At 46.3% G+C, this 26,777-nt stretch overlaps 1 protein-coding gene and 1 long non-coding RNA gene across 2 annotated transcripts in view; one reads left to right on the top strand and one right to left on the bottom strand.

The window, feature by feature from the left end:
• Positions 1-11,962: 11,962 nt before the first annotated feature.
• On the bottom strand, positions 11,963-20,618 carry LOC137752193 (uncharacterized). Its single transcript, XR_011071081.1, has 3 exons — positions 20,531-20,618; positions 15,570-15,692; positions 11,963-15,192 (listed from the first exon to the last, which is right to left on the bottom strand). It is a non-coding gene; the product is annotated as an uncharacterized lncRNA (long non-coding RNA).
• A 138-nt stretch (positions 20,619-20,756) lies between these two features.
• The window catches only part of RAB20 (RAB20, member RAS oncogene family), a 33,283-nt gene continuing 27,262 nt past the window's right edge, over positions 20,757-26,777 (top strand). The window contains exon 1 of the mRNA XM_068526967.1: positions 20,757-21,199. Within this exon, the coding sequence (XP_068383068.1) occupies positions 21,028-21,199 (172 nt within the window). The 5' untranslated portion in view covers positions 20,757-21,027. The remainder of the gene's footprint in view (positions 21,200-26,777) is intronic.

Genomic DNA, 26,777 nt, shown 5'->3' with positions numbered 1-26,777 from the left:
AATCAAAAGAAAGCTGGAGTAGCAATACTCATATCAGATAAAATAGACTTTAAAGTAAAGAATGTTACAAGAGACTAGGAAGGACACTACATAATGATCAAGGGATCAATCCAAGAAGAAGATATAGCAATTATAAATATATATGGACCCAACATAGGAGCACCTCAATACATAAGGCAAATGCTAACAGCTATAAAAGAGGAAATCGACAGTAACACAATAGTAGTGGGGGACTTTAACACCTCACGTACACCAATGGACAGATCATCCAGACAGAAAATTAATAAGGAAACACAAGCTTTAAATGACACAATAGACCAGGCAGATTTAATTGATATTTACAGGACATTCCATCCAAAAACAGCAGATTACACTTTCTTCTCAAGTGCACATGGAACATTCTCCAGGATAGATCACATCTTGGGTCACAAATCAAGCCTTGGTAAATTTAAGAAAATTGAAATCATATCAAGCATCTTTTCCAACCACAAGGCTATGAGATTAGAAATCAATTACAGGGAAAAAAACGTAAAAAACACAAACAAGTGGAAGCTAAACAATACATTACTAAATAACCAAGAGATCACTGAAGAAATCAAAGAGGAAATCAAAAAATATCTAGAGACAAATCACAACGAAAACACGATGATCCAAAACCTATAGGATGCAGCAAAAGCAGCTCTAAAAGGGAAGTTTATAGCCATACAAACCTCCCTCAAGAAACAAGAAAAATCTCAAATGAACAATCTAACCTTACACCTAAAGGAGCTAGAGAAAGAAGAACAAACAAAACCCAAAGTTAGCAGAAGGAAAGAAATCATAAAGATCAGAGCAGAAATAAATGAAATAGAAACAAAGAAAATGATAGCAAAGATCAATAAAACTAAAAGCTGGTTCTTTGAGAAGATAAACAAAACTGATAAACCTTTAGCCAGACTCATCAAGAAAAAGAGGGAGAGGACTCAAATCAATAAAAGCAGAAATGAAAAAGAAGTTACAACGGACACCGCAGAAATACAAAGCATCCTAAGAGACTACTACAAGCAACTCTATGCCAATAAAATGGACAACCTGGAAGAAATGGACAAATTCTTAGAAAGGTATAACCTTCCAAGACTGAACCAGGAAGAAATAGAAAATATGAACAGACCAATCACAAGTAATGAAATTGAAACTGTGATTAAAAATCTTCCAACAAACAAAAGTCCAGGACCAGATGGCTTTACCGGTGAATTCTAGCAAACATTTAGAGAAGAGCTAACACCCATCGTTTTCAAACTCTTCCAAAAAATTGCAGAGGAATTAACACTCCCAACCTCATTCTATGAGGCCACCATTACCCTGATACCAAAACCAGACAAAGATACTACAAAAAAAGAAAATTACAGACCAATATCATGATGAATATAGATGCAAAAATCCTCAACAAAATACTAGCAAACAGAATCCAACAACACGTTAAAAGGATCGTACACCATGATCAAGTGGGATTTATCCCAGGGATGCAAGGATTCTTCAATATATGCAAATCAATCAATGTGATTCACCATATTAACAAATTGAAGAATAAAAACCATATGATCATCTCAAAAGATTCAGAAAACGCTTTTGACAAAATTCAACACCCACTTATGATAAAAACTCTCCAGAAAGTGGGCATAGAGGGAAACTACCTCAACATAATAAAGGCCATATATGACAAACCCACAGCAAACATCATTCTCAATGGTGAAAAACTGAAAGCATTTCCTCTAAGATCAGGAACAACACAAGGATGTCCACTCCCGCCACTATTATTCAACATAGTTTTGGAAGTCGTAGCCACAGCAATAGAGAAGAAAAAAAAAATAAAAGGAATACAAATTGGAAAAGAGGAAGTAAAACTGTCACTGTTTGCAGATGACATGATACTATACATAGAGAATCCTAAAGATGCCACCAGAAAACTACTAGAGCTAATCAATGAATTTGGTAAAGTTGCAGGATAGAAAATTAATGCACAGAAATCTCTTGCATTCCTATACACTAACAACGAAAGATCAGAAAGAGAAATTAAGGGAACAATGCCATTCACCATTGCAACAAAAAGAATAAAATACTTAGGAATAAACCTACCTAAGGAGGTAAAAGACCTGTATTCAGAAAACTATAAGACACTGATGAAAAAAATCAAAGATGACACAAACAGATGGAGGGATATACCATGTTCTTGGACTGGAAGAATCAATATTGTGAAAATGACTATACTACCCAAAGCAATCTACAGATTCAATGCAATCCCTATAAAATTACCAGTGGCATTTTTTACAGAGCTAGAACAAAAAATCTTAAAATTTGTGTGGAGACACAAAAGACCCTGAATAGCCAAAGCAGTCTTGAGGGAAAAATATGGAGCTGGAGGAATCAGGCTCCCTGACTTCAGACAATACTACAAAGCTACAGTAATCAAGACAATATGGTACTGGCACAAAAACAGAAATATAGATCAGTGGAACAGGATAGAAAGCCCAGAGATAAACCCACACAGCTATGGTCAACTAATCTATGACAAAGGAGGCAAGGATATACCATGGAGAAAACACAGTCTCTTCAGTAAGTGGTGCTGGGAAAACTGGACAGCTACATGTAAAAGAATGAAATTAGAACACCCCCTAACACCATACACAAAAATAAACTCAAAATGGATTAGAGACCTAAATGTAAAACCGGACACTATAAAACTCTTAGAGGAAAACATAGGAAGAACACTCTTTGACATAAACTACAGCAAGATCTTTTTTGATCCACCTCCTAGAGTAATGGAAATAAAACCAAAAATAAATAAATGGGACCTAATGAAACTTAAAAGCTTTTGCAAAGCAAAGGAGACTACAAACAAGACGAAAAGACAACCCTCAGAATGGGAGAAAATATTTGCAAACCAATCAATGGACAAAGGATTAATCTCCAAAATATATAAACTGCTCATGCAGCTTAATATTAAAAAAACAAACAACCCAATCAAAAAATGGACAGAAGACCTAAAGAGACATTTCTCCAAAGAAGACATACAGATGGCCAAGAAGCACATGAAAAGCCACTCAACATCACTAATTATTAGAGGAATGCAAATTGAAACTACAATGAGGTATCACCTCACACCAGTTAGAATGGGCATCATCAGAAAATCTACAAACAACAAATGCTGGAGAGGGTGTGGAGAAAAGGGGACACTCTTGCACTGTTGGTGGGAATGTAAATTGATACAGCCACTATGGAGAACAGTATGGAGGTTCCTTAGAAAACTAAAAATAGAATTACCATATGACCCAGCAATCTCACTACTGGGTATATACCCAGAGAAAACCATAATTCAAAAAGACACATGAACCCCAATGTTCAATGCAACACTGTTTACAATAACCAGGTCATGGAAGCAACCTAAATGTCCATCGACAGACGAATGGATAAAGAAGATGTGGTACATGTATACAATGGAATATTACTCAGCCATAAAAAGGAATGAAATTGGGTCATTTGTAGAGATGTGGATGGATCTAGAGACTGTCATACTGAGTGAAGTAAGTCAGAAAGAGAAAAACAAGTATCGTATATTAACGCATATATGTGGAACCTAGAAAAATGGTACAGATGAACCGGTGTGCAGGGCAGAAATAGAGACACAGATGTAGAAAACAAACGTATGGACACCAAGGGGGTAAAGTGGTGGGGGTGGTGGTGGTGGGATGAATTGGGAGAGACATGTATACACTAATATGTATGAAATAGATAACTAAAAAGAACCTGCTGTATAAAAAAAATTTCAAAAATTCAAAAAAAAATTAATTTGAGGAGAGTAGACACCTTCACCATTTTCAGCTTTATTTCATACATAAGTCATAACATGACTCTCCATTTATTTGTATCTTTGACAATGTCTTTCAACAATGATTATACTTTTCTCCATAAAAGTCTCATATATCCTGTATTATATTTATTTTTGGTAACTTTTGATGTATGAATAATGGCATCTTTTTCTATTCCATTTTATACTTATTTATGTTTGATGATAACATGCTATTGACTTTTTTGTAACATGGATATTACTTCCAACAAAACCATTATTTCTCTGTCAGTTATCTCAGATTTTCTACATATGCAATTATATCAGCTCCAGATAATAACAAGATTTGCATCTTCCTTTCCAGTTTCTGTTAACTCTTAGTTTTCTTTTTTTCTTGCTGTATTAGCCAGGATGCCCTTGAAGAATCATCGGGGTTATAACAAATGACCTTGCCTTTCTTTTACTTGAATGGAAATGCTTTTAAAGTTAAAATAGGAAGTGTGATGTTTGCTTCTGAAAATTACCTTTTTCTTCAGGGTAAGGAAAATCCCTTTGATTCCATGTTTGTTAAGACTTTTTTTTAAAAAAAATCACAAATAATTATTGACTTTCATCAGACAATATTTCTGTAACTGTTAAAGTGATCATATGTTTTTTGTCCTTTATTCTATTTTTGCAGTGGATTACAACAATACATCTTCTGATTCACAACATATTGTAATCCTGGGCTAAACTACCTTGTCATGTTGCATTAGTGTTTTTATACATTGCTGAATTTCCTTTTCTGATACTTTATTTATGAGTTTACATCTAGAGTCACAAGTGATATTGGTCAGTAGTTCACATTCCTTGTACTCTGTATTCAAGCCTCTACCAGCCTCACAAATTGATTTGGGTAATTTCCCCTCTTTTTCTACTTTTTCATATAGTCTATATGAAATAGGAGTTATCTGTCTTTCTGAGGCCAAGCCTGGTATCTTTTGATTGAGGGAGACTTTTGACTACTGGTTCAATTTTTTAAATTATTAGTTTATAGTTTCCATTTTTTATTCAGTCAACTTTAGCAGTTTTTACAGAAAATAATTTATTCATCCAAGCTTTCAAAATATTAGTATAAAACATGTATAGTATTGTTATTATTTTAAATTTAGTCTGTAACCATATCACCCTTTCATCCTATATCTAGTTTATTTGTGATTCTTTCTTTGTCAGTCTTACTAGAGTTTGAAGTATGAATAATCTTTTTTTTTAAACTGGGTTTCAATTTTATTCATCCTTTCTATTGCTTCTTTGATTATGCTTTTATTAATTTTTGCTATTTTTAATTATCTTGTGATTTAAAAAAATTACTTTCTGTTCCTTTTTCAACTTTTAAAAAGAAACTTTTTTTTTTTCCCCCTCTTTGGCCATGCCATGCAGCATGTGGGATCTTAGTTCCCCGGGATTGAACCTGCGCCCCCTGCATTGGAAGCCCAGAGTCTTAACCACTGGACCAGCAGGGAAGTCCCAAAAATAAACTCTTAAGTTAGCTCTTTTAAATGTTTCTTCTTTTTAATAAATGCATTGAAGGTTATAAATTTGCCTCTAAGTATGGCCTTTGCTGCATCACACAAGCTTTAATAAACTGCTCATTGACGTTCAGTTCTAAATAGTTTGTGATTCCCCACTATACTTTCTTCCATAATTCATGAGTGTTTCATTCTAAGCTACAAACATTTAGGTTTTCAAACTCTCTTTTTATTGTTTGTTTTCAACTTAATTGTGTTTTATTTGAAGGCTGTGGTAAGAATAATTTAAATTCTTTGACAATTGTTGATATTTCCATCATGACTTAGTACAGATACATTTTTGTAAATGTTCCATTTCACACACGTCATTTAGTTGTCATAAAACCCCGTGAGAAAAGGAGAGTAGGCAATAACTTCATTTCCAGATGAGGGAATTAAGCATTAAGTATACCCAGAGCCTTCCCCAAGGTCACATATTAATTGAAAGAGAGAACAAAGATGGAAGTCCATACTTTCTTCATTAAAATTTCTCTCAACCGATTTTCTTTTAATTAAAAAAAAAAAATTTCTCTCAACTGTTTACAGCAATCCCCCTTCCGGATGAGCATGGACAAGGCAAGTATCAAGGTAGTGTTACATTTACACTTTGCATTTGATGTAAAAAAAAAAAACCCCAAAACCCCACAACTCTACATCTAGGGACTTCCCTGATGGTCCAGTGGTTAAGACTCCAAGTTTCCGTGCAGGGGGCATGGGTTCGATCCCTGGTGGGGGAACTAAGATCCCACATGCCACAGGGTGCGGCCAAAAACCAAAACCAACCAAACAAAAAACTACATGTATCACTTTTGTAATTTTATCGTGTTTGTTAGACAACAAAAATTGAATGAGTAATTTAAAAGATCGAACTGGCTTTATTGAACGATTCATGAATCCAGCAGCAGGCCATCTAGCAAATAGAAAGTAGCTTCATTGAGCTGCAGAAAAGGAAAGGGTTTTAAAGGCGGCAGGGAGGGGGGAGGGAGGATTATTAACAAAGAATGCATTGTTGGAGGTGAGGTCACCCTTCTGGGGCGGGGTGGGGGGGGGGGTGGTTGTGGATTGGAGTGGGTCTATCAGTCAGATTACCCCCAGTGCTGACCAGGAAATGCCAGGTTTGTCGGTTAAATATCACATTCCAGGGAAAGCTGAAAGTGTATTTGGGTTAGGTATTAAGTCTTGATCTGCTGCCTTGGGGCCTAACACGATTGATTCCTTTTTAGGCCTACAGTTTCCTTCTTAACAGTAGGAAAAACAACGACCAAGGGGCCGAGGTGAAGCAATCCCACTTCTGGGAATTTTCCTTGAGGACTTATTCTCACAGATTCAAAAAGAAATATGCACGGCTGATGTTCATCCAACAGTGTCGGCAAGCGTGGAGATTCAGAAACAAGCTGAATGCGAAGTGGAAGGGTCCCGTTCTGCCCGGTTCACACCGCTGCCGCCCCAGAACCTCCTGTCAGTACACGCGTGTGCAGCCGGGCCACATGTGGAGAGAGCTTTCCAACATCTTCTCCTACATCAACTAATGTTGGTTATTTCTGGATAATGCAATCTAAAAGTATTTCTTTAATTTTTGCTTCGTAGTGTTTTAAATAATGGTTCGTGTTTTAAACCATAACCATCTATTAAAGAGTTTTAAAAACAATGAGACTATTGTAAACAGACGAGGAATGAACGAGTCACACCTGAAAAGAGCCTCTTTGCCCCAAGCCAGCGGTGGCCGCGCGCTCCGTGGCCGTCCCTCCCCCGCGTGGACCAGGGAGTCTCTCTAACTGGAAGCCTGGGCCCAGCCTGGAGGAGACGGTCATCGGGTGAGGGCCGAGTCTGTGTATCCTCCGTCTGGTTTCCTGGGGCTGCTGTAACAAAGTATCACAAACCAGAGACTTGAAACAACAGAAATCTACTCTCTCCCTTCCTGGAGGCGGGACGTCTGATGCAGGGGTCTGCGGGGCCCGCTCCCTTTGCAATCTGCGGAGAGGGTCCTCCCTGAGCCTCTGGCTTTGGGTGTCGCCAGCACCCCTGACCTGAGACTGTGCCTCTGTCATCACATGGCCTTCTCCTCTCTGTGTGTCTCGGTGGCCAGATTCTCCCCTTTTACAATATAAGGACACTGGTCATCCTGGATCAGGGCCCCCCCCTCTCCAGTATGACCTCATCTTAACTAGTTACATCTAGTTACATCCTGTTTCCAAGTAGGGTCACAGTCTGAGGTCCGGGGGGCTAGGACTTCCGTGTATCTTTTTGAGGGACCCAATTCAACCGAAAACAGGCCGCTTAGCTACATGCCCGGGTCCTCGCTTCGGGTGGGGCAGGGACGGGAGGCTGACCCCGCAGTCCCTCCTCCCTCCCGCCCACTGGCCCTGCTCCAGCGTACTCTGAACACCCAGTGCCTATTCCCGTGGCAGGTCCACAGGTCGTCGTGAACTCGAGCCCAGAGGTGGCCCCAGGACACACCCTCCAAGCACCCATCTCGGGGAAAGGGGTTGTGGAGTTGGTATCCTCACCCCTGAGTTGCCTGAAAGAATCTTGGTGGCATCACCTCGGTGAACTTCAGAATCTCCACTGACTCCCAGGGAGCAGAAAACCGATGGGGGCGGGTGTGAGGAAGAGAGGAGACGGCCATCCCTCTCCACTTCGACATCCCCTAAAAGATTCGTGCTCAGGTTGGCTCCAGAAGGGTCCTCGGGGCTCTGGAAGGATTCACCCTCTCCTTGAACCTGGATAAGGGAGGGTACTACCCCCCCCCATCGCCAGTAGGGGGCGCAAGAAGCTGCCATGGGGATTAGTGTTTGTGGAGCTTGGGCTGGTCTCCGTGGCTCTCAAGCATCGCCCCACGTTACAATCGTCTGCGGGGCTTTTAAAAAATACTACTACCTGTGCAAAGATCTGAATAGTCATTTCTTTTTTTTTTTCTTTACAACGTTTATTTATTTATTTTTGGCTGCGCTGGGTCTTCGTTGCTGTGCGTGTGGGCTTTCTCTAGTTGTGGCGAGCAGGGGCTACTCTTCCTTGCGGTGCACGAGCTTCTCATTGCGGTGGCTTCTCTTGTTGAGGAGCATGGGCTCTAGGCACGCGGGCTCAGTAGTTGTGGCTCATGGGCTGAGTTGCTTCACAGCATGTGGGATCTTCCCGGGCCAGGGATCGAACCCATGTCCCCTGCATTGGCAGGCGAATTCTCAACCACTGAGGCACCAGGGAAGTCCTGAATAGTCATTTCATCAAGGAAGATCTACAGATAGCAATAACACCCACGAAAAGATGCTCAACATCAGGAGGGAAATATGAACCGAGTATTTTGAGTGCGGTTCCCCTGTGTACCCACTAGAATGAGCACAATTTAAAAGACCGACACACCAAATGTTAGAAGGACGTGGAGAAATTAGAGCTCTCAACCACTGCCAGTGGGAACATAAATTGCAAGAAGCACTTGGGAAAGCAGTTTGGCATTTTTCAAAAAAGTTAAACATGTACCTACCGTATGATCCATTCAATTTCCAGGCTTTTACCCAAGAGAAAGGAAAGCACATGTCCACACCAAGACTTGTGTGGATGGTCACGGAAGCTCTATTGTAGTAGCAGAGTGGAAACTACCCAAATACCCGACTGGTGAATGGAGAACAAATGGTGGGCTATCTATGCAGTGGAGGGCAGGGCAGGAGGGTGACAAGGACACAAGGAGGGTTTGGGGTGACAGACATGTTCATTATCTGGATTGTGGTGATGGTCCCACCACTGAACACATTTGTCAAACTTCGCCAATTGTGCACTCAAGAAATGTACAGTGAATTTACCAAAGTAGCTCACAAAAGCTCAAACACCAGCAATTTCATATGCTTCAACCTACATTTTTAATATTTTCACCCTCATCAAACAGTAGTTGTTAAGAATTGTCGTATAAGTGCTGAGCAAAGTCCTACAAACGGTGACACTTCAGAATATTAGCACCGTAATATGGCAGTTTAAACACACTTCACTAACCATACTTTTCCTCCACCCCGACTCCCAAAGCCAGTAAATACTCTGAATGGTGCAAGGAAATATAACTGCAATTAAAAGTAAACAATGAATTTTAAGTTGTTCATTTGGTCCTTCCCATAAAGGTCCATCCCATTTTCCCAGGTTCAAATTTAAGTTTAAGTTTAGATCTGCTTTTTCTCTTCTCAGAAGTAATGTGTAGTCATTGTAGAAAATGTGAAAAATGCAGGAAAACACAAACAAGACGATAAAAATTAAGTAGAACCCCACTATGTTGATTGCCCACTTCTTAAAACCTAAGACTCAGTCCAGTGGTAAGTAATTTTTAAAAATTAACTTCAGGTTATAAATAGTTCTTTGCAGTTTCCCTAAATTATTTGAGACCCATGTTAATATTTATTCAAGTAGCTCGAAGTTAGAATTAGTTCCTTAATCATTATAACTGGATCTCTTACGGAAATGTTTGTCCAGTGGTGCAATAAAAAGAACTTGCTCATCTAAAGAATAAAAAGCAATTGGAATGCAGATCTGAGCATCTCTCCTCGCTGACTCTCAGATATGGTTCTAAAAGATTAGTGCCTGGAAAAAGATGTTCTCGTTCTGTCTTCTAATATGCAGTTACCAGTGGTCAGTTAGAGACAGACAAATAGAGAATTAAATCAAATAAGAGAGGTAGAAGACAAGGTAAATACGGCAGCCTGGGGATGGACCGAAAATCTGATAAGCTAACATCTGAAAATACTTGAGAGCCACACTGTGGATGAATTACTGAATATAAATGATGAGAGTCTCAAACCGGAGTTTTAGTGGCACGGTGCCTTTCTTTAAAGATGGGTGACAGCCAACGGGGTGGGGGGCAGCCCTCCTACCTCTGGTGGGTTCCCAGGAGGAGAGCACTGTTTTCAGATTCCCATCTGTTCCAATTGTGGTCCATAACTCTAGTAAGCCTTTGGGAAATGAAAACACATTTATTTCCCATGGGTAGTCTAAAAAACGTATTATCTTAGTCCATTCAGGGAGCTATAACAGAATGCTACAGGCTGGTTGGCTTATAAACAACAGAAATGTATGTCTCACAGTTCTGGAGGTTGGAGTCCAAGATCAAGGTGCTGGCAGATTCAGTGTCTGGTGAGGCCCACTTCCTCATTTGCCGGATTGTGTCCTCACATGGGGAAGAGGGACGGGAGTTCTCTGGGGTCCCTTTTATAAGGGCACTAATCTCATTCATGAGGGCTCCACCCTCACAACCCAATCTTCCCCCCAATGTCCCAACTCCTAATAGCAACACCGTGCGTGGGGTTAGGATTTCACCGTCTGAATTTGGGGGTGGGGACACAAATATTCAGTCCACAGCAAGTATGTATCGTTAAGCCTTGGAAACAAAAAGTAAATTACAGAACAGAGGGCAGGAATCTTTGCCTGTTTCCGCAGGGAAACGCTGAAACTCTGGCCTTCTGGAAGCATCGAGATCTTATTTAGACAACTCATTGAGCCTGGAGCAGACGCCCCTGAGGAGTGGTCCTTCTGGTCAAACCCTAAGCAAGGTCTCTGTTGGTCCTGGAGGGACCCACTCAGCCCCCCAGAGTGGGTATGAAGAGTATTCAAACTGAGACAGCTGAGATACAGCCGATGCAGAAAGAAGCCTTTTCGGAGCTTCCTTTATCCGGCTAAAGGCAGCACTTTATTCCCTCTTGGGGGAAGGAGGCTGACCCCTCACACAGGGCTGAGAAATTGCACAAAGAAACATTATCACAGCTGCCACACCTCCCAGGTGTCCCCCTAAAAGCTCATTTGTCTCCCCATAGCAGCCCTTTCTGCCCCTCCCTTTCCCTTATTAAGTTGGTATATAAACCCCCATAGCCAGCTGTTCAGGGGGCCCCTTCATCTGAACACACTCACATGTGTGTGAATAAAACTTGCTTTCTAAATTGCGGTAAAATACACAAAACAGAAAATTTATCATTTCAACCATTTTAAAGTGGACAGTTCAGTGATATTATGTCAACAAATTTTTGAAACTTTCAGATGGCACCTGAATAAAATATGTGTTGTCCAAAAAAAAAAAAAAAAACTTGCTTTCTTTCCTCCTGTTAATCTGCCTCTTGTTAACTTTTCAGGCCCCCACCACTGACTCAGTGGTCCAGATTTCAAGGGGGTGTCCTGGGGTTGGCAACATGCCCCACGTTGGACCCCGAAGACGGCTGTGTGCTGCCCCATCTCTGCCCACGTGTGGGACCGTCTGATTGTCTCTTCCCTCTAAGGCCTCCAAATCTCATGGTGATGCAATCTAAGAAATTTACAGGAACTATGAAATCTCGAGATTAGACTGAATGGTTGCTTAAGGGTTCCAGCTACAGCAGTGGCTTAAATTCCTGAGATGGGCATTGCCATCTTCTTGTAGCCCCAATACAGTCATTGTTTCTTCTTTATTTTTCAGACCATCAGAAATTCTAGAGTCTTTAAGAAGGTCTGTTCTTACATGCCTACTCTTGGCAGGATTTAGGTTTGATTCCAGTGCGGCCCAAGTTCTATTCCAAGGAAAGCTAGGTAACTTTATATGCAACAGAAGTTTCAGGGCACAAAGACTTATAGGATACTTAAACGTATGGCCAATTTATTTAAAAAGCAAACCCCCGTACAATGGAATATTACTCAGCCATAAAAAGGAACAAAATAGTGCCATTTGCAGAGATGTAGATAGACCTAGACTGTCATACAGAGTGAAGTAAGTCAGATAGAGAAAAACAAATATCGTATAATATCACTTATATGTGGAATCTAGAAAAATGGTACAGATGAACTTATTTGCAAAGCAGAAAGAGAGACACAGATGTAAAGAACACACTTATGGACACCAAGTGGGGAAAGGGGGGTGTGGGATGATTGCGAGATTGGGAGTGACATATATACACTGTTGACACTATGTATAAAATATAACTAATGAGAACTGAATGTACAGCACAGGGAACTCTACTCAACGCTCTGTGGTGACCTAAATGGGAAGGAAACCTAAAAAAGAGTGGATATATGTACCTGTATAACTGATTCACTTTGCTGTACGGCAGAAACTAACACAACATTGTAAAGCAACTATACTCCAATCAAAATTTTAAAAAAAAGCAAACCCCCATGATCAAGGGTAGGTCCTGGGGAGGCCGTGTAGGCAGGAAGGTGGGAAGGCCACAGGACGGATTTTCACAAAGAAGGAAGCGGGAAACAGGGTCAAAGGCCAAAGATGCGTTGGAAGACTGAGTGGCGGTTAGATGGGTCACTGGTGATGAGGAGCACGGGGCAGCAGGCTCCTTGAAGGAGGCAGCACGACTCAGCGCTAGGGAGCTCTGTGACCGTGGAGAGGACGGAGCGGGAGGGAAGCAGCGTGCACGGCATCCCCGAAGATGGAGCTGAGCGTGCAGCCGGGATGAGAAAATCAGTCACGTCCACGGTGGGAAGTGAAATATCCCCAAGTGGGCGTATCCACACGAGACCAGGAAAAGCGATGCTTTCCCAGAGGATGAAAAACCCTCTCTGCGCCTCTCCTCCGAGATGCCGACAAATGGTGAGCTTGAAGAGGTGACAATGGACGGATGAGCACAATTTGGAAGACGTTCACGTACAAAGTTTAAAAAAGTTCAAAAGGCTGATCAGTTACTGAAGAATCCAAAGCAACTAATTTCAGTTCCTGTTCTGTCTGGTTGGGGAAGTTCACATTGTTTCCCAAGAGGAAGTTGAGCTGCTAAACCCAAATATTAGATTACAGGGAAGGACTGAAGGAATGTCTGAAGCAGATGATCGCCAGGCCTGGGGCAATGTCAGAGGGGATGTTGACCTGCTGAGCAAACGCTGCCCTGCCTGTGAACAGAGGAGGAGTGGCCCGTCTGCTGATGAGAGACCGAGGCCGGGGCCGCTGGTGAGATCAGCCCAGGTGTTAGCAGGGGTGTCAGGCTTGAGCTGCTCAGACTCAGCTGGGGGGCTTGAGAAAACCCCAGACCTGGGCCCACCCAGAGTTTCTGAGTCAGTGGGTGTGCGGTGGGGTCAGAGAGAGTTCCTGGGTCTAGCTGCCTGGTGCTTTGAGAGCTGGGGCCTGGCCCAAGGGATACCCTCCCTGTAACCAGGTTCTAAGACCCGACTAGGACCGCAGGGAACAGCCAGACACTAAGGACCCCAGGCTTACAGGAAAGCAGAAGAGGCGTCCTATGTCCAGGAGCGCCCAGGTGAAATCATCCATTTGGAGAGAAAAGGGGCTTCTCCACCTGTGAGCAGAGATGGAGGTGTGGTGGAAACCAGAGGGGTTGCTCAGCTCACACCCGCACTCACACCTGCACCCGCACCTGCAGCCACACCTGCACCCACACCTACACCACACCTGCACCACACACCTGCACCCACACCTGCACCACACACCTGCACCCACACCTGCACCCACATCTGCACCCACACCTACAGCCACACCCACACCTGCAGCCACACCCACATCTGCAGCCACACCTGCAGCCACACCCACACCTGCAGCCACACCCACACCTGCACCCACAGAGGAAGACGGAACCCGGCAGCAGTGCTGCCCTCCAACCCTTCTTTCTTTGTCCTGAAGCCCCTTCAAAGTCCTTCTGGGGGCACACGTCCTCCACGACCAGGTCCCGGCTTGAAGATCAGTCAGGAGGCAAGCATAGATCAAGCCGATCTGTTACAGAAACGAGGCAGGAAGACGCACAGCCCTGTGTCCAGACTTTGGCCCACAAGGAACGCTGTGGCAGTGACAGGGCAGCGGGCACAGGGCTTCTGCCAGCAGCACCAGGATGCCCCACAAAGCCGGGCCGACCTTGATCTCGCACGTCCAGCCTCCAGAATCGCGAGATGAACGTCTGCCATTTAAGCCGCCCAGCCTGTGGTACTTGTTACAGCAGCCTGGGCAAACCTATACACCAGGGAAAAGAAGTCAGCCACTTGTCCCCAAGGAAATTGCGGTCTGTTTGGGAAAAGAAACATAAAGACCAGCATCCCAGACTGAGAGATCTTGCAACCAGTGTCGGGACAGAACAGATGAGCCACAGTTTGGGGGTCTACCTATGGGATCACCCAGATTTGGATCAAGCAGACTCGAGGTAGAAAGAATGGAATGACTTGGAAGAAACCATGAAGGAAGATCAGCTGTAGCGCTGATCCTGGACCCGTCATGTGATTTGTGGGCAGGAATCATCCTGACATTTCCCTGAAGTGTGTGTGATTGAGGGCAGGGATAGCCGTGTCTCTGCAGAGGGCGGAAGACGGGCTGATGGTGCAGAAGACAGAACCTGTGATCTCCCCTCTGTACTGACTGGCACCTCATGCTTTATATTTTAGAAGATTCTCTTTTTGTCAGAAATCTACCATTTGGGGAGTTTGTATTGGTTTTACTCCCATTTCTATAAAATTCCATTCAATTTGCTTTGCAGTTTTAGGATAATCTTTACGATAAGTGGAAAATGAGCTGTTAGAAGGCAACAGTGTTGAATTAGATGAAAATATTTTCTGAAATCTAAGAAGTGGTCTCGGCAGATTGTTGATATAAACTACCAGCCGGCATAGCAGTTATTCGATCATGACAGCTTTGGATATTTTGTTTTACTCTTTTCTAGCATTTGAAGGAATTTTTCAATGTTCTCAATTAGGTACCCCTCTCCCCCCAGTCTGTGTGTAGATGTTTCGGCCTAACAGTCTCTCTGTAAGTTTGGTTCCCCCAGCAGCCCTGCCAAGGGTCCAGAGGCACTGATTCCGAAGCCTGGAATGTTGGGGTGTGAGCCTTTCAGCAGGTGCAGCCCTGGGAGCACAGCTGGGGATCCGGCCCTCAGATCATCAACTTGACTCCTGGGAAGGGAAGAGGATGGAGGGGATTCTAAGAGAAAGAAGAGCAGAAGCTCTGGAGTGGGGCGGGTGTTGGAAAATGAAAAGTGAAACAGACTCGATAAACACCCACTATTTCCCGCCCAAGCTGGGGTAAGGTTGGAGTCCCCAAGGGCCTGATGCATCCTGTTGACTGTGGGTGGTGCTGGCCAAGGGGGTGCTGGTTGAATTGAGGGGGGGTCCCACAGAGGAGGGGTTGAGGGACCTGACATTTACTGTGCACCCCCTGTGTAGAGGATCACACGTCACAACAACACCAAGAGGGACAGTATCGTCCACAATTGATAGATGAGGAAACCAAAGTGCACGACGATTAGGAATATTTGCCCAGAGTCACTTACTTAACAAGTGGCCAATCTGGATTTCAAATCTAGTTCTTCTCATGCTCTTTCCTTTCACTCAGCTGACACCAGGCCTTTAGCAGGAAATCTAGGGGATCAGATGGATATTGAAATGGCCAGAAGCTATGCAAGAGAAGTTGGTAGATTTGGTTACTTACAAATAAAAAATACTTGCACTTTAAAAAAAAAATGACCATAAGCAAGGTTGACATAGTTATGTAAACAAATATATACACATAAGCTTCATATATTTATATATCATAGAAATTTATGTACATGTTTATAATTTATGTATGTTTTGTATTTATATATATTTGAAATTTATTTACATATAATACACATATGACCCCCAATTTTTAATTTTGAAGACTGTCAAACCTATAGTAGCACCCTAACTGAAAAATGTGCACGAGTTATAAATAGGCAACTAACCAAAGAAAAACCACTAATGACCAATAGATTCTTTTTGCCTAATTTCTCTTTTTTTTAATTAAAGTATATAGTTGATTTACAATGTTGTGTTAGATTCAGGTGTACAGCAAAGTGTTTCAGTTATACATATAAACAAAATATAATTTTTTTAATCTATTGAAGCACAGGGAACTATATTCAATATTTTTATTTTTTTTTCTGGCCTCGCCTCGAGGCTTGCGGGATCTTAGTTCCCCGACCAGGGATTGAACCTGGGCCACGGCAGTGAAAGCACCAAGTCCTAACCACTGGACCGCCAGGGCATTACTTTTTTTTTTTTTTTTTCAATATCTTGTAATAACCTATAATGGAAAAAACTCTGAAAAGGAGCGTATATATATGTATATTAGGATACATACTCTTAGGACATAACAGCTCCACCTGCTCTATCCACCCTGAGGGGGCCATCTTCAGCCACTGGTGGACCATTTCGAGGACAACAGCTTCTATATGAATCACTTTTGTTCTTAAGTAGATGTGGGTTCTGTAGATGTGAAGTAAAGGGAGGGGAATCAGTATTTTATGGATGTAAATGTTGGAGACGTGGCCCAGATGGCACGGCACAGGGTAAGACCTCAAGATTAGACACATGCCCTTTGCCACGAGCCAGCTGCGTGACTCTGAGAAAGTTCCTAACACTCTGAGAGATTTATAGGTAATGAACCCAATACATAGTAGGTGACTAATAAATAGTAGTCACTACTTTATGTGGGACAAATAGGAGATTTCCACAATATTTATAAATATCTCATTAGATATGTTTCAAAATAATTAGAGTGATGTTCACTTCTAAGACATTTTATTTATTTATTTATTTATTTATTATAAATTTATTTATTTAATTAATTTTTTATTTTCGGCTGTATTGGGTCTTCGTTGCTGCGCGCAGGCTTTCTCTAGTTGCAGCAAGCGGGGGCTACTCTTCGTTGCAGTGTGCGGGCTTCTAACTGCAGTGGCTTCTCTTGTTGTGAAGCACGGGCTCTAGGCCCGTGGGCTTCAGTAGTTGTGGCGCACAGGCTTCAGTAGTTGTGGCTCACGGGCTCTAGACCGCAGGCTCAGTAGTTGCGGTGCACGGGCTTAGCTGCTCTGCGGCATGTGGGATCTTCCAGGACCAGGGCTCGAACCCGTGTCCCCTGCATTGGCGAGTGGATTCTTAACCACGGCGCCACCAGGGAAGCCCTCTAAGACATTTAATGATAAATCCTAAAGTGCATCGGTGTTATTCTAGAGCAGCAGTTCTCAATTGAAGGCAATTTTGGCCCAGGGAACACTCGGCAATGCCTGGAGACATTGATTGGTTGTCACAATGGGGGGAGTGATGGTGTCACTCCTCCTGTCTAGTAGCTAGAGGCCAGGGGGCAATTCTGAACATCCATAGGGCACCTGCCACAACCGAAATATCGGGTCCAACACGTCAGTGTGCTGAGGTCGGGAAGCCTCACTCTAGTGATGGACAGTTGCTCCTCTGGACCTGAGCAAGATGTATGCGGTACCCACCTGTCCAGATGCTAGCTCCTGGCTCCTCTCTCTTTCCCTCCCTCCCTCTCCTCCTTTTCCCTCTCCCTTCCCACCCCCTCCTACCCTTTTTATTCCACGCCTAATCCACACCAAATCCTGTACGTTCCACCTGCAAAATACATCCAGAATGTAAGCAACGCTGATCACTCCTCTGCCACCACGCTGATCCCAGCCACCACTGTCTCTCCCTGATGTCCCTGCATCTGCCATGGCCACCTCAACACAGCAGGAAGGCGTTAGGACACATCATGTCTCTTCTCTGCTCAGAGGCCTCGGGCACCCTTCCACCTGGCTCAGAGTACAAGCCACAGCCCTCATCACGACCACAGGCCCTAATGACCTTCTCTGGCCACTCGCCCCCCTTCCTTATGGGCCTGGTGTCCAGCTCACCTGCTCTGTACTCCCATGGAGCCCACAGGAAGGCTTCTGCCTCAGGGCCTTTGCACTCACTGCTCTCTGTACCTGAACCCTTCCTTTTCCAGATAACTGCATGTTTAACTCCTAACCTCATTCTAATGCTCCAGAAACTTCATCTTTGCAGACATCCTGTTCAAAACTGAACCCCTGCATCCATCCCCAGGCCTCACTCTCTATCCACCTTCCCTGCTCAGTTTTTCTCCATCAAACATTTAATAACTGTCTAGGACACTATATATTTTGCTTGTTTATTTTGTTGGCTGTCTTTCTTACTGCTCTAGCCCTAGGTCAGGGCTTACAGCTTAGCTCGTCAACTCCTATCTGCTGACAAAGACATGTAGACAGCCAGGGGTTTTTTGTTTGTTTGTTTAAGAGGAAAGTACTTTAAAAGACAGAATTGTTCCACAACAAAGTACCTATAAACTCCCAAGCCACTTTGCAAAATCCAACAGAAGCAACCACATTTGCTTATTTCCTTTACTGTAACTGTGGACAGTCCCAGAATTGTTCAGTTTGCATCTATTTAAAAAGGAACTACAGGGACTTCCCTGGTGGTGCAGTGGTTAAGAATCCGCCTGCCAATTCAGAGGGCATGGCTTCCAGCCCTGGTCTGGGAAAATCCCGTATACCGCGGAGTAACTAAGCCCGCACGCCACAATCACTGAGCCTACGAGCCACAACTACTGAGCCCGCTTGCCACAGCTACTGAAGCCCACGCGCCTTAGAGCCCATGCTCCGCAACATGAGAAGCCACCGCAATGAGAAGCCCGTGCACCGCAACTAAGAGTAGCCCCCGTTCGCCGCAACTAGAGAAATGAAGCAATGAAGACCCAACGCAGCCAAAAATAAAGAAATAAAGAAATAAATTTAAAAAAAAGGAACTACATAATTTTCTTGGCCTTGGACACCTTTCATCTAAGCAATCGGTAAAAGGATTACCCTGTTAGGTCAGTGGTTTAAATGCAGGCAGAAAAAACATTGCACTCGGGATGAGAGTGGCTAGTTTAAACAGACTTTTAACCTTTTAACTTCTTCCTCAATCCTGCTTCCTGAAAAGGAATCAGTCTTTAGGGCATTTTTTAGGCGTGGTTGAAATTTGATATGGAGACATTCTCCTGGTTAAATTTAGTTTTTCAAAGTGCTGGACAATTAAAAAAAAATTTTTTTTTTAAACAAACTTGCTGAGTGAATTCTGTCACGTGCCAGGCAGCGGGCTAGGTGCTGGGATCAGCACTGCCTCTCAAATTCTGCTCAGAAAACACCAGTGTTTCACGTGGGGACAGCTTTCAGCAAACCAACACGTTTATTCAAACACACACTGATCGAGCTGGGGACTGCGTTCCAGTTCTAGGCACTTGGGAGACACCAGAAAAAGGAACAAAAAGCCCCGCCCTCACGGGCTCACGTCCACAGGTTTACTGAATGAGGGAGCCGCCCAGAAAGGTCTAGTGAGCTGGGGGATACAGAATTAGCTTAAAAGACGCTCCCTGTCCCTAGGGAAATTTAAAGTACCAGAGGAGCGAGGTGCGGAGCAGGGCTGGTGGTGACGTTTTCCCGAAACCCCTTCTGGCTTCACCAGGATGGTGAATTCATCCACTGTGTCCTGACTCAAAGCTTTCTTGAGCAACTATTATGTGCTGGAGACTCTTCACCAGGCCGAGTGAGGAGCAAAACAGAAACAGTCCCTTCCTCACGCAGCTTACTTTCCAGAGAGGGAGGCTGCACGGAGAATAAGCAGCGTAACTCTATTACAGAGTGATGAGAAAATAAAGCAGGGTAAGGACTTGGAGGGAAAGGGGGTGGGAGAGGTATTGTAAAAAGCTTGGGAGGGGGTGTGCAGTAACGGCGGGCAGAGCTCCGATTTGTGGGGCAGGAAACATGGAGCAAGGCAGGAGTTGCGCAAGGCCGGTCCTCCCCGGCTGAGACGCCCTCAGCCCACCCCGCGCCCGTCTGAGTCTCAGAGCGCCGCCCCCAACTTCTGCAGGGACCCCGAGGACTCGGCGCGGCCTCGGCAAACAGCGCCCCCTGGTGTTCACACTAGAGCATCACCATTGTCTCAAATAAGTACCGAGTCCCACAGGCCGAGTGGTTTAGAAGCATTTCGAGGTTCACTCCATGAAAGAAGGAATATGGAAAGATTTCGTTAGTCGTCATTGCAACTGCCAAAGTCAAATTTTCACTCCAAAGTTTTAAGTGGCGTTGGCTGTCCACTTCTCAAATATAAAACAGCATAATGGTTTTCTTGCCAGAGTGAACGAAACAAAACAAAAACGACACTAGCAAGCGCCCCTCCGTCCTAATCACTAACAGTCGGAGGACGGGTCCTCGCAGACGCTCACTCCAGAAAAACTCCGTGCGCCCGGCCCCGGGGCCAGACTTGCACCCACGGAGGAGGAGAGCCTGGGGGGCCGGGCTGGAGCGTATCCCCCGCGGGACTCTGAGGTCGGCAGGCCCGGGCCGCGTCCCTGCGCTGCGTCCACCCCGGACCCGCCTCCTGGGACGCCGCTCTGCATCCCCCAGCCGCCCCGACCTGGTGCCCGACCTGGCGCTCCCACCTGCCCGAGTCTTCCGATCGCTTCGCGGCGGAAAGCACCGCCCTCCCCGGGGGAAGGTCGCGGGTCCGCCCAGGCGCTAGGTCCGCCGGGGCGGGCGGGGGGCAGGTGCGGCGCGCGGCGCGCGGCGCGGGCGGGACGTGGGGGGCGGGGCCCGAGGCGAGGCCCGGGGCGCCGGGCGTCTGGGGGGCGGGGCTGGGGGCGGGGCTGGGGGCGGGGCCGGGGCGCCCTGGACCTGGTGCCGACCGCCGCGGTCTGGACGCCCGAGGTGGCCGTCGGGTTGGGTCCCAGGCTCCAGCCCAGCGCGGAGACGCGCTTCCTCTTCCGCATTCCCAGGAGTCCGGAGGAGAGGGTGCCCGCAAGTTCGGGGTCCCCGCGAGTCCGAGTGTCCGCGAGTCCCGGGTCTGCGCAGCCTCGGGGCGTCCGGCTGCTCCAGCCGCACCCCGGGCGCACGGGCCAGAAAGGCGCGGGAAAAAGGGAACGGTGTCTCCTGCCGGAAGATGAGGAGGCCCGACGGGAAGATCGTACTTTTGGGGGACATGAACGTGGGCAAGACGTCGCTGCTGCAGAGGTACATGGAGCGGCGCTTCCCGGACACGGTCAGCACGGTGGGCGGCGCCTTCTACCTGAAGCAGTGGCGCTCCTACAACATCTCCATCTGGGACACTGCAGGTGAGGGGTGAGGGGCTTCCAGCTGGAGAGGAGCGTCCCCCAGGGCAGGGGTCCCTCAGGGCCGGGGTCTCCCAGGGCAGGGTCCCCCAGGGCAGGTGTGTCCTGCCCCACACAGGATCCGGCCCTTGCTCCGCAGGTGTCCGCATCTCCGGGATCAGGCCCCTAGTCTCAGTGTGGGACCACCCTTGGCCCCTCTTACTTGACTCCTTTGCTGGTTGGGAAACCGTTCAGCCACTGGGTGCATCTTAGCGACAATCCAGGAGAACACCCTGGGTTCCAGAGAGTGCTGGAGACTTGTGTACCAGAGCACCCCAGCCCAGCCAGCTAGTGGTAACCAGAGGCATTTAAGTGCTCCCACCAACAGGATCTCAGCTGCTATCCACAACAACCTTGTTGAGGGGTGAGCAGAGCTAGTATAAATTACCTGTCCTTACAAGAGAAAAAAACAGAGGCTCAGAACTCCCTGAGTTCAGGGTTTAGGCAGGAAGGTAGGAAGCAGAACTCAGGTCTCCTCCCTCAGTGCCAGGCATGTCTGCATTTTCCACTTATCAGCCGCGTGATCTAGGCTCGTGTGTTATGGGGTTTTGAAGTGATTGTCTGTAGAAGCATTTTTAAGATAGGTAATAATTATTTTTAGTGCGTGTAGTATATTTGTGTTTTTTCAAAAGTACAATATATCAGAGGATCTTGATTTAAGCTTTCAGTTTGTTAACTCAATAATTACACTGACCTTAGAGTGTTACAATAGAATATATTTCCTTCCCCATGACAAAGAATAAGATACCGCAAGTAAATAAACTGTAAATTGTATGGCCCGTTTTCAATGAGCATGACTTTTTGAAAGCCTGAAAATTTAAGGTCTGACTTTTTAAATGTCTGCACTTAAGTTTTTTATTTGTTTTGTTTTGTTTTATTTTTGCTCCTGCCGTGCGACTTGCAGGATCTTAGTTCCCGGACCGGGGATTGAACCCGGGCCCATGGTAGTGAAAGCACAGAGTCCTAGCCAATGGACCGCCAGGGAATTCCCTAAATGTCTGCACTTTAAAAAGTGATATGTATACTGGAAGGTCTGGTCCAGAATTTTAAAATTGCCAACTTGGGTGCACCAGTCAGCTGAATAAACAGTATTATAACTCATCTTGTTTTTAAAACTGAATTAATGAAGGCCGCTCTCGGACGTCTACCCCTCCTCCCTCCCTCCTGCTTTCTCTGCTGCTGTCTTTTTTGTTGTTATGGCTGTTAACATCTTGACTAATTTATTTGAAAACATGCTGTGAAAACAGCGTCTCCCAGGTACAAGTGTACCTTCCCTGCTCTGTTCTCCACCTCCAGGCTTCAGAGTGAGTGAATTTCCTCTAAGATCCTTTACCTAAGCTGACTCTCCAGCACTAAGCATTCGGTAGCGATGGAACGAGGGCTGTGGAAATCAGACCACGTTAACACGACGCGTCTGCCTGTTTGGTACAAGGCGGGTCCTGAGGCTCCTTTGGTTGACTGGCTGGACCTCACTGCTGTCCTTGGTTTACAAGAGGGTAATGCAGGGTTGGCGCTGGGGGACCCAAACCCAGGGCCCTGTGGTGGCTGCTGTTAGAAGCTGGCCTTTACCACGTGGCGTGGTGTTTCTGGAACAGGAGGTGACCGTTGGTGTCAGAGCAGGCGTCTTGGCATCCAAGGTATGAAGGAGCAGTGCAATTTCGATCAACCACTTTCTTCTTCGGTGCCAAGGACATGGTGCAGCTGGATTCTTGACTGCCAGAGGATTTCGTAACAAGGCTGATGAGATGTCCTCGGTATCTTGTTGGGCTCCCGCGGGCAGCGACTCACTTCCTGGCTGCCCGGGCTGCCGCCTTCTTCCCGGAACCCCGAGTGTGGGCACTGGGGGCCCCAGGCCCCTTCTCCACATTGCTGACCTCCTGTGTACACACATTCAGGGTGACCGAGGCTCAGAGTCAGCAGTGACACAGGCCACCTCTGTGCCTGGCTCCCCAGGGACGGTGGGGTTATGTGCAGCTTGGAGGGGAAAGGCAGGTATGAATCTTTGCCTCTTAGGTAATCCTTGTTGGAAATGCAGAAGTTTAACTTTTAGGGGATTCTCTCTTTTTTCCTCCGTGTGCCTTTTGCCCTTAAACTTTCTTTGTATTCCACATTGTCTTCTAAGTTGCGTTCGTTTTAATTTTTGTAACCGAGGCAGAAGGATGGGGACCAGCTAGAGGATGCACGGTTTTGAGCGCCGCTCTTGGTCACGTGGCGTGGGTGGGGTGGGAGGGTGTTGAATAATAAAAATGACAGTGAGGCGTCAGAGTTGCCGTTTTGCTCTTGGCGTGTCCTTCCGGGCTGCTGCCCGAAGCCTGCCGGCGGAGTGGTGAGTGGGCCAGAGCGCGGAGAGGAGATTTGCTGGGCTCTTGGGTAGTTATCTCAGTCAGCTGGCACAGGACTGCTTCCAAGGGAGTGTGACGGTGGATGGGGCTGGAGCTGGTTCCACCAAGTTTCTCGAATTCTCCCAGGCTCTGCGCGTTGCCCGATTCCAAAGCCACTTCTCCATTCGTTTCAGCAGCATCCCAACTCCCAGTATCAGTTTTAGTTTCCTACCGCTGTCGTAACCAATGACCGCAAACTTAGTGGCTCCAAGAGAGATGAGATTCAGAGCACTTGGTTTAAGATCCTTCCCTTGAACAACTTTAGTGCAGCACAGGAGAGGATGCTGCAGTTCCGGGTCGTGAAATCGTGGTTCCCGGGGGAGGGGAATGTGATGGCTCACGCCGTGAAGTTAGCTAAGAGGTCTGGGCCTCCTGTGCTGGACCGAGAGCCTCCATCCTGTGAACGGCTGTGCTGTCCTGGGGGAGCGTCTGCGGGGCGTGGGGTGGTGCGTGCGTGAAGATGCCAGGTGACATGGGCCGTCCATCTGGGGACCACGAGCCCCGGTCATCCTCCTCCTGCTCTGCGTGGAAGCCGCAGCCCCGGCCCCGCTTCTAGGCAGCTGCTCCTGGATCCGGGGGATGGTGGGGATGCTGTGTCGGAAGTGGGGTTCGTTCAGGTTGGAAGAGGCGGCAGCGTTGTGGACCCGCCTGGAGAAGAGCCGTCTTTGCCCGGGGCCGCAGAGTTGCCGATCCTTGACGCTTTGGACCGGCCTGCGAGGGCTGCGTGTTTAGCCTCACGAGGCTGGTGCAGAAGTGGGTGGACAGCCCGTGCAAGGTGTGCACGGAGCCAGCGGTGGAGGGCTCGGATTTTAGCTGGCTCTCTTCATTTATTAGTGCAGCTGCTGAGTGGGTTATGAGGTCCTAATCCTGACAAGCAGGATTGGTGTGACACGGGGCATCTGGTGGATGACCTCCCCTTTCTGCAGATCTGGGGGCTGACCTGGGCCTCGCCGTTGCCCTACGTAGTGTTATTGGCGCCCCGCCCACCCCGTGTTTTATAGCAGCAGAGCTGAGCGGCTGCAGCAGAGACCGTAGAGCACAGAAAGACAAAAACATTCACCCTTGCCCTTTGCAGAAATAGTTTGCTGACTCCTGGTTTAGGTCACGTAAAAAGGAAAGTACTTTTCTAAAAGTCTTTCGGTAGTTTTAGAAACACCCCGAAGAGTTTAGCATTTAGGGATTGAGGAGACCCCTGGTTCAGTTAAACTCGACACGCAGCTCTCAGATTTCTCCTGGGTGTCCACTCAGAGCTAGACTGGGGGAGGGTGGGGCCTGGATTTAAGATTAGCCTGGGCTCCTACTGAAAAACAGTTCTTGGAAATAAACCTTAGATTAGGTTTGGGATCTGGAAGCTAAGCCTGCAAAGCCTGTGTTGTAGGTGGTCCATGTCTTGGTAGGTGGGTCAATGTCTCTGTGGGTGGTCCACATCTTTGTAGGTGGTCCACATCTTTGTGGGTGGTCCACATCTTTGTGGGTGGTCCATGTCTTGGTAGGTGGGTCAGTGTCTCTGTGGGTGGTCCACTTCTTTGTGGGTGGTCCACATCTTTGTGGGTGGTCCATGTCTTGGTAGGTGGGTCAGTGTCTCTGTGGGTGGTCCACTTCTTTGTGGGTGGTCCACGTCTTGGTAGGTGGGTCAGTGTCTCTGTGGGTGGTCCACATCTTTGTGGGTGGTCCATGTCTTGGTAGGTGGGTCAGTGTCTCTGTGGGTGGTCCACAACTTTGTGGGTGGTCCACGTCTTGGTAGGTGGGTCAGTATCTTTGTGGGTGGTCCACATCTTTGTGGGTGGTCCATGTCTTGGTAGGTGGGTCAGTGTCTCTGTGGGTGGTCCACTTCTTTGTGGGTGGTCCACAACTTTCTGGGTGGTCCATGTCTTGGTAGGTGGGTCAGTGTCTCTGTGGGTGGTCCACAACTTTGTGGGTGGTCCATGCCTTGGTAGGTGGGTCAGTATCTTTGTGGGTGGTCCACATCTTTGTGGGTGGTCCATGTCTTGGTAGGTGGGTCAGTGTCTCTGTGGGTGGTCCACAACTTTGTGGGTGGTCCACATCTTTGTGGGTGGTCCACCTCTTTGTGGGTGGGTCACATCTTTAGCACTACTGAAGATTTTGAATGGGCACCCTCTGGGGTCAAGGCGTCATTTGTAGAATTCTTCTGCTTTCTTGAGCAAAAACAGTGACCTGAATATGAATGTGGGTATTAGGGTAGGTGGAAGAAAATCTACTGTCGGGGCTCAGCAGGGTGGACAGAGAACCATTGTACTGAGAGATCTCAGAGGACAAAGGCTGCCAGGGCGCAGCTGCACGTGCTGGGAGGTCCGCCCGGAGTCTCCCTGGAGGAGGTGCCGGGAATTCTGGGGGTGGGTGGGCGGAGGTATTTAAGGCTCACTAGTGTGGTGCGATTCGGGAGACTTTAACTAACTGAGGTCCACCACATTTGTGAACTAATACCTGGGTCATGTTAATGTCTCTGGGCGATAATTCCATGCTTCATTGTCTTTAAGTTCACAGGAGAAATAGAAACTTTATGATTCCTAATTGAACCCCTCTCACTTCGCTGAGACTTCACAGAACTTCCCTCTTTGTGAAAAAGAAATTTTACACACATGCGCACATGTGTACATACATGAGTTTAAAGGAGTTTTTATTCTTAGAATGAGGACTTCGTCACTGTGATGACAGACTCTCCCGGCCCCTTTCCTCTTGTCCTCCTGTTATGGAGTCAGGTGCCTCAGGGCTGAGCCAAAGGTGCTGTTTGGAATTTATCACACGTGCCCTGTCCCCCTCTGTTTTCACCTTTGCTTGTGGCATCTCTCTCTCCGGGATTGTCCCCTCTCCTGGTGATCCCCAACTTGAATTTTGTCCCATCTTCCAATGTCACGTACTTTGTGAAGCAGTCGTGGTAGGGCCAGATTTCTGCTTCCTCCAGACTATACTACCACGTGACCTGGTGTGCCTTACTGTGTTCTGCCTTTTATCTGTTTTGTTACCCGTTTGTCTTTCCTCTGACTTACAAGCTTTTGGAGGGAAGTTTGGGTTGTATTCATTTTTATGTTCTCCACAGACTAGCATTTTACTCTGCAGTATTTTCTTTTTAAGCTAAGTTTTGCTGGATGAAATTGTTGAAAGCAATGGGAACAATTTGGAGAGGCTGAAGTTTGCAGTTT

Source organism: Eschrichtius robustus, chromosome 18 (assembly GCF_028021215.1).
Source record: "Eschrichtius robustus isolate mEscRob2 chromosome 18, mEscRob2.pri, whole genome shotgun sequence".
NCBI classification, from domain to species: Eukaryota; Metazoa; Chordata; class Mammalia; order Artiodactyla; family Eschrichtiidae; genus Eschrichtius; species Eschrichtius robustus.
This window is presented reverse-complemented; position numbering and strand designations above follow the sequence as displayed.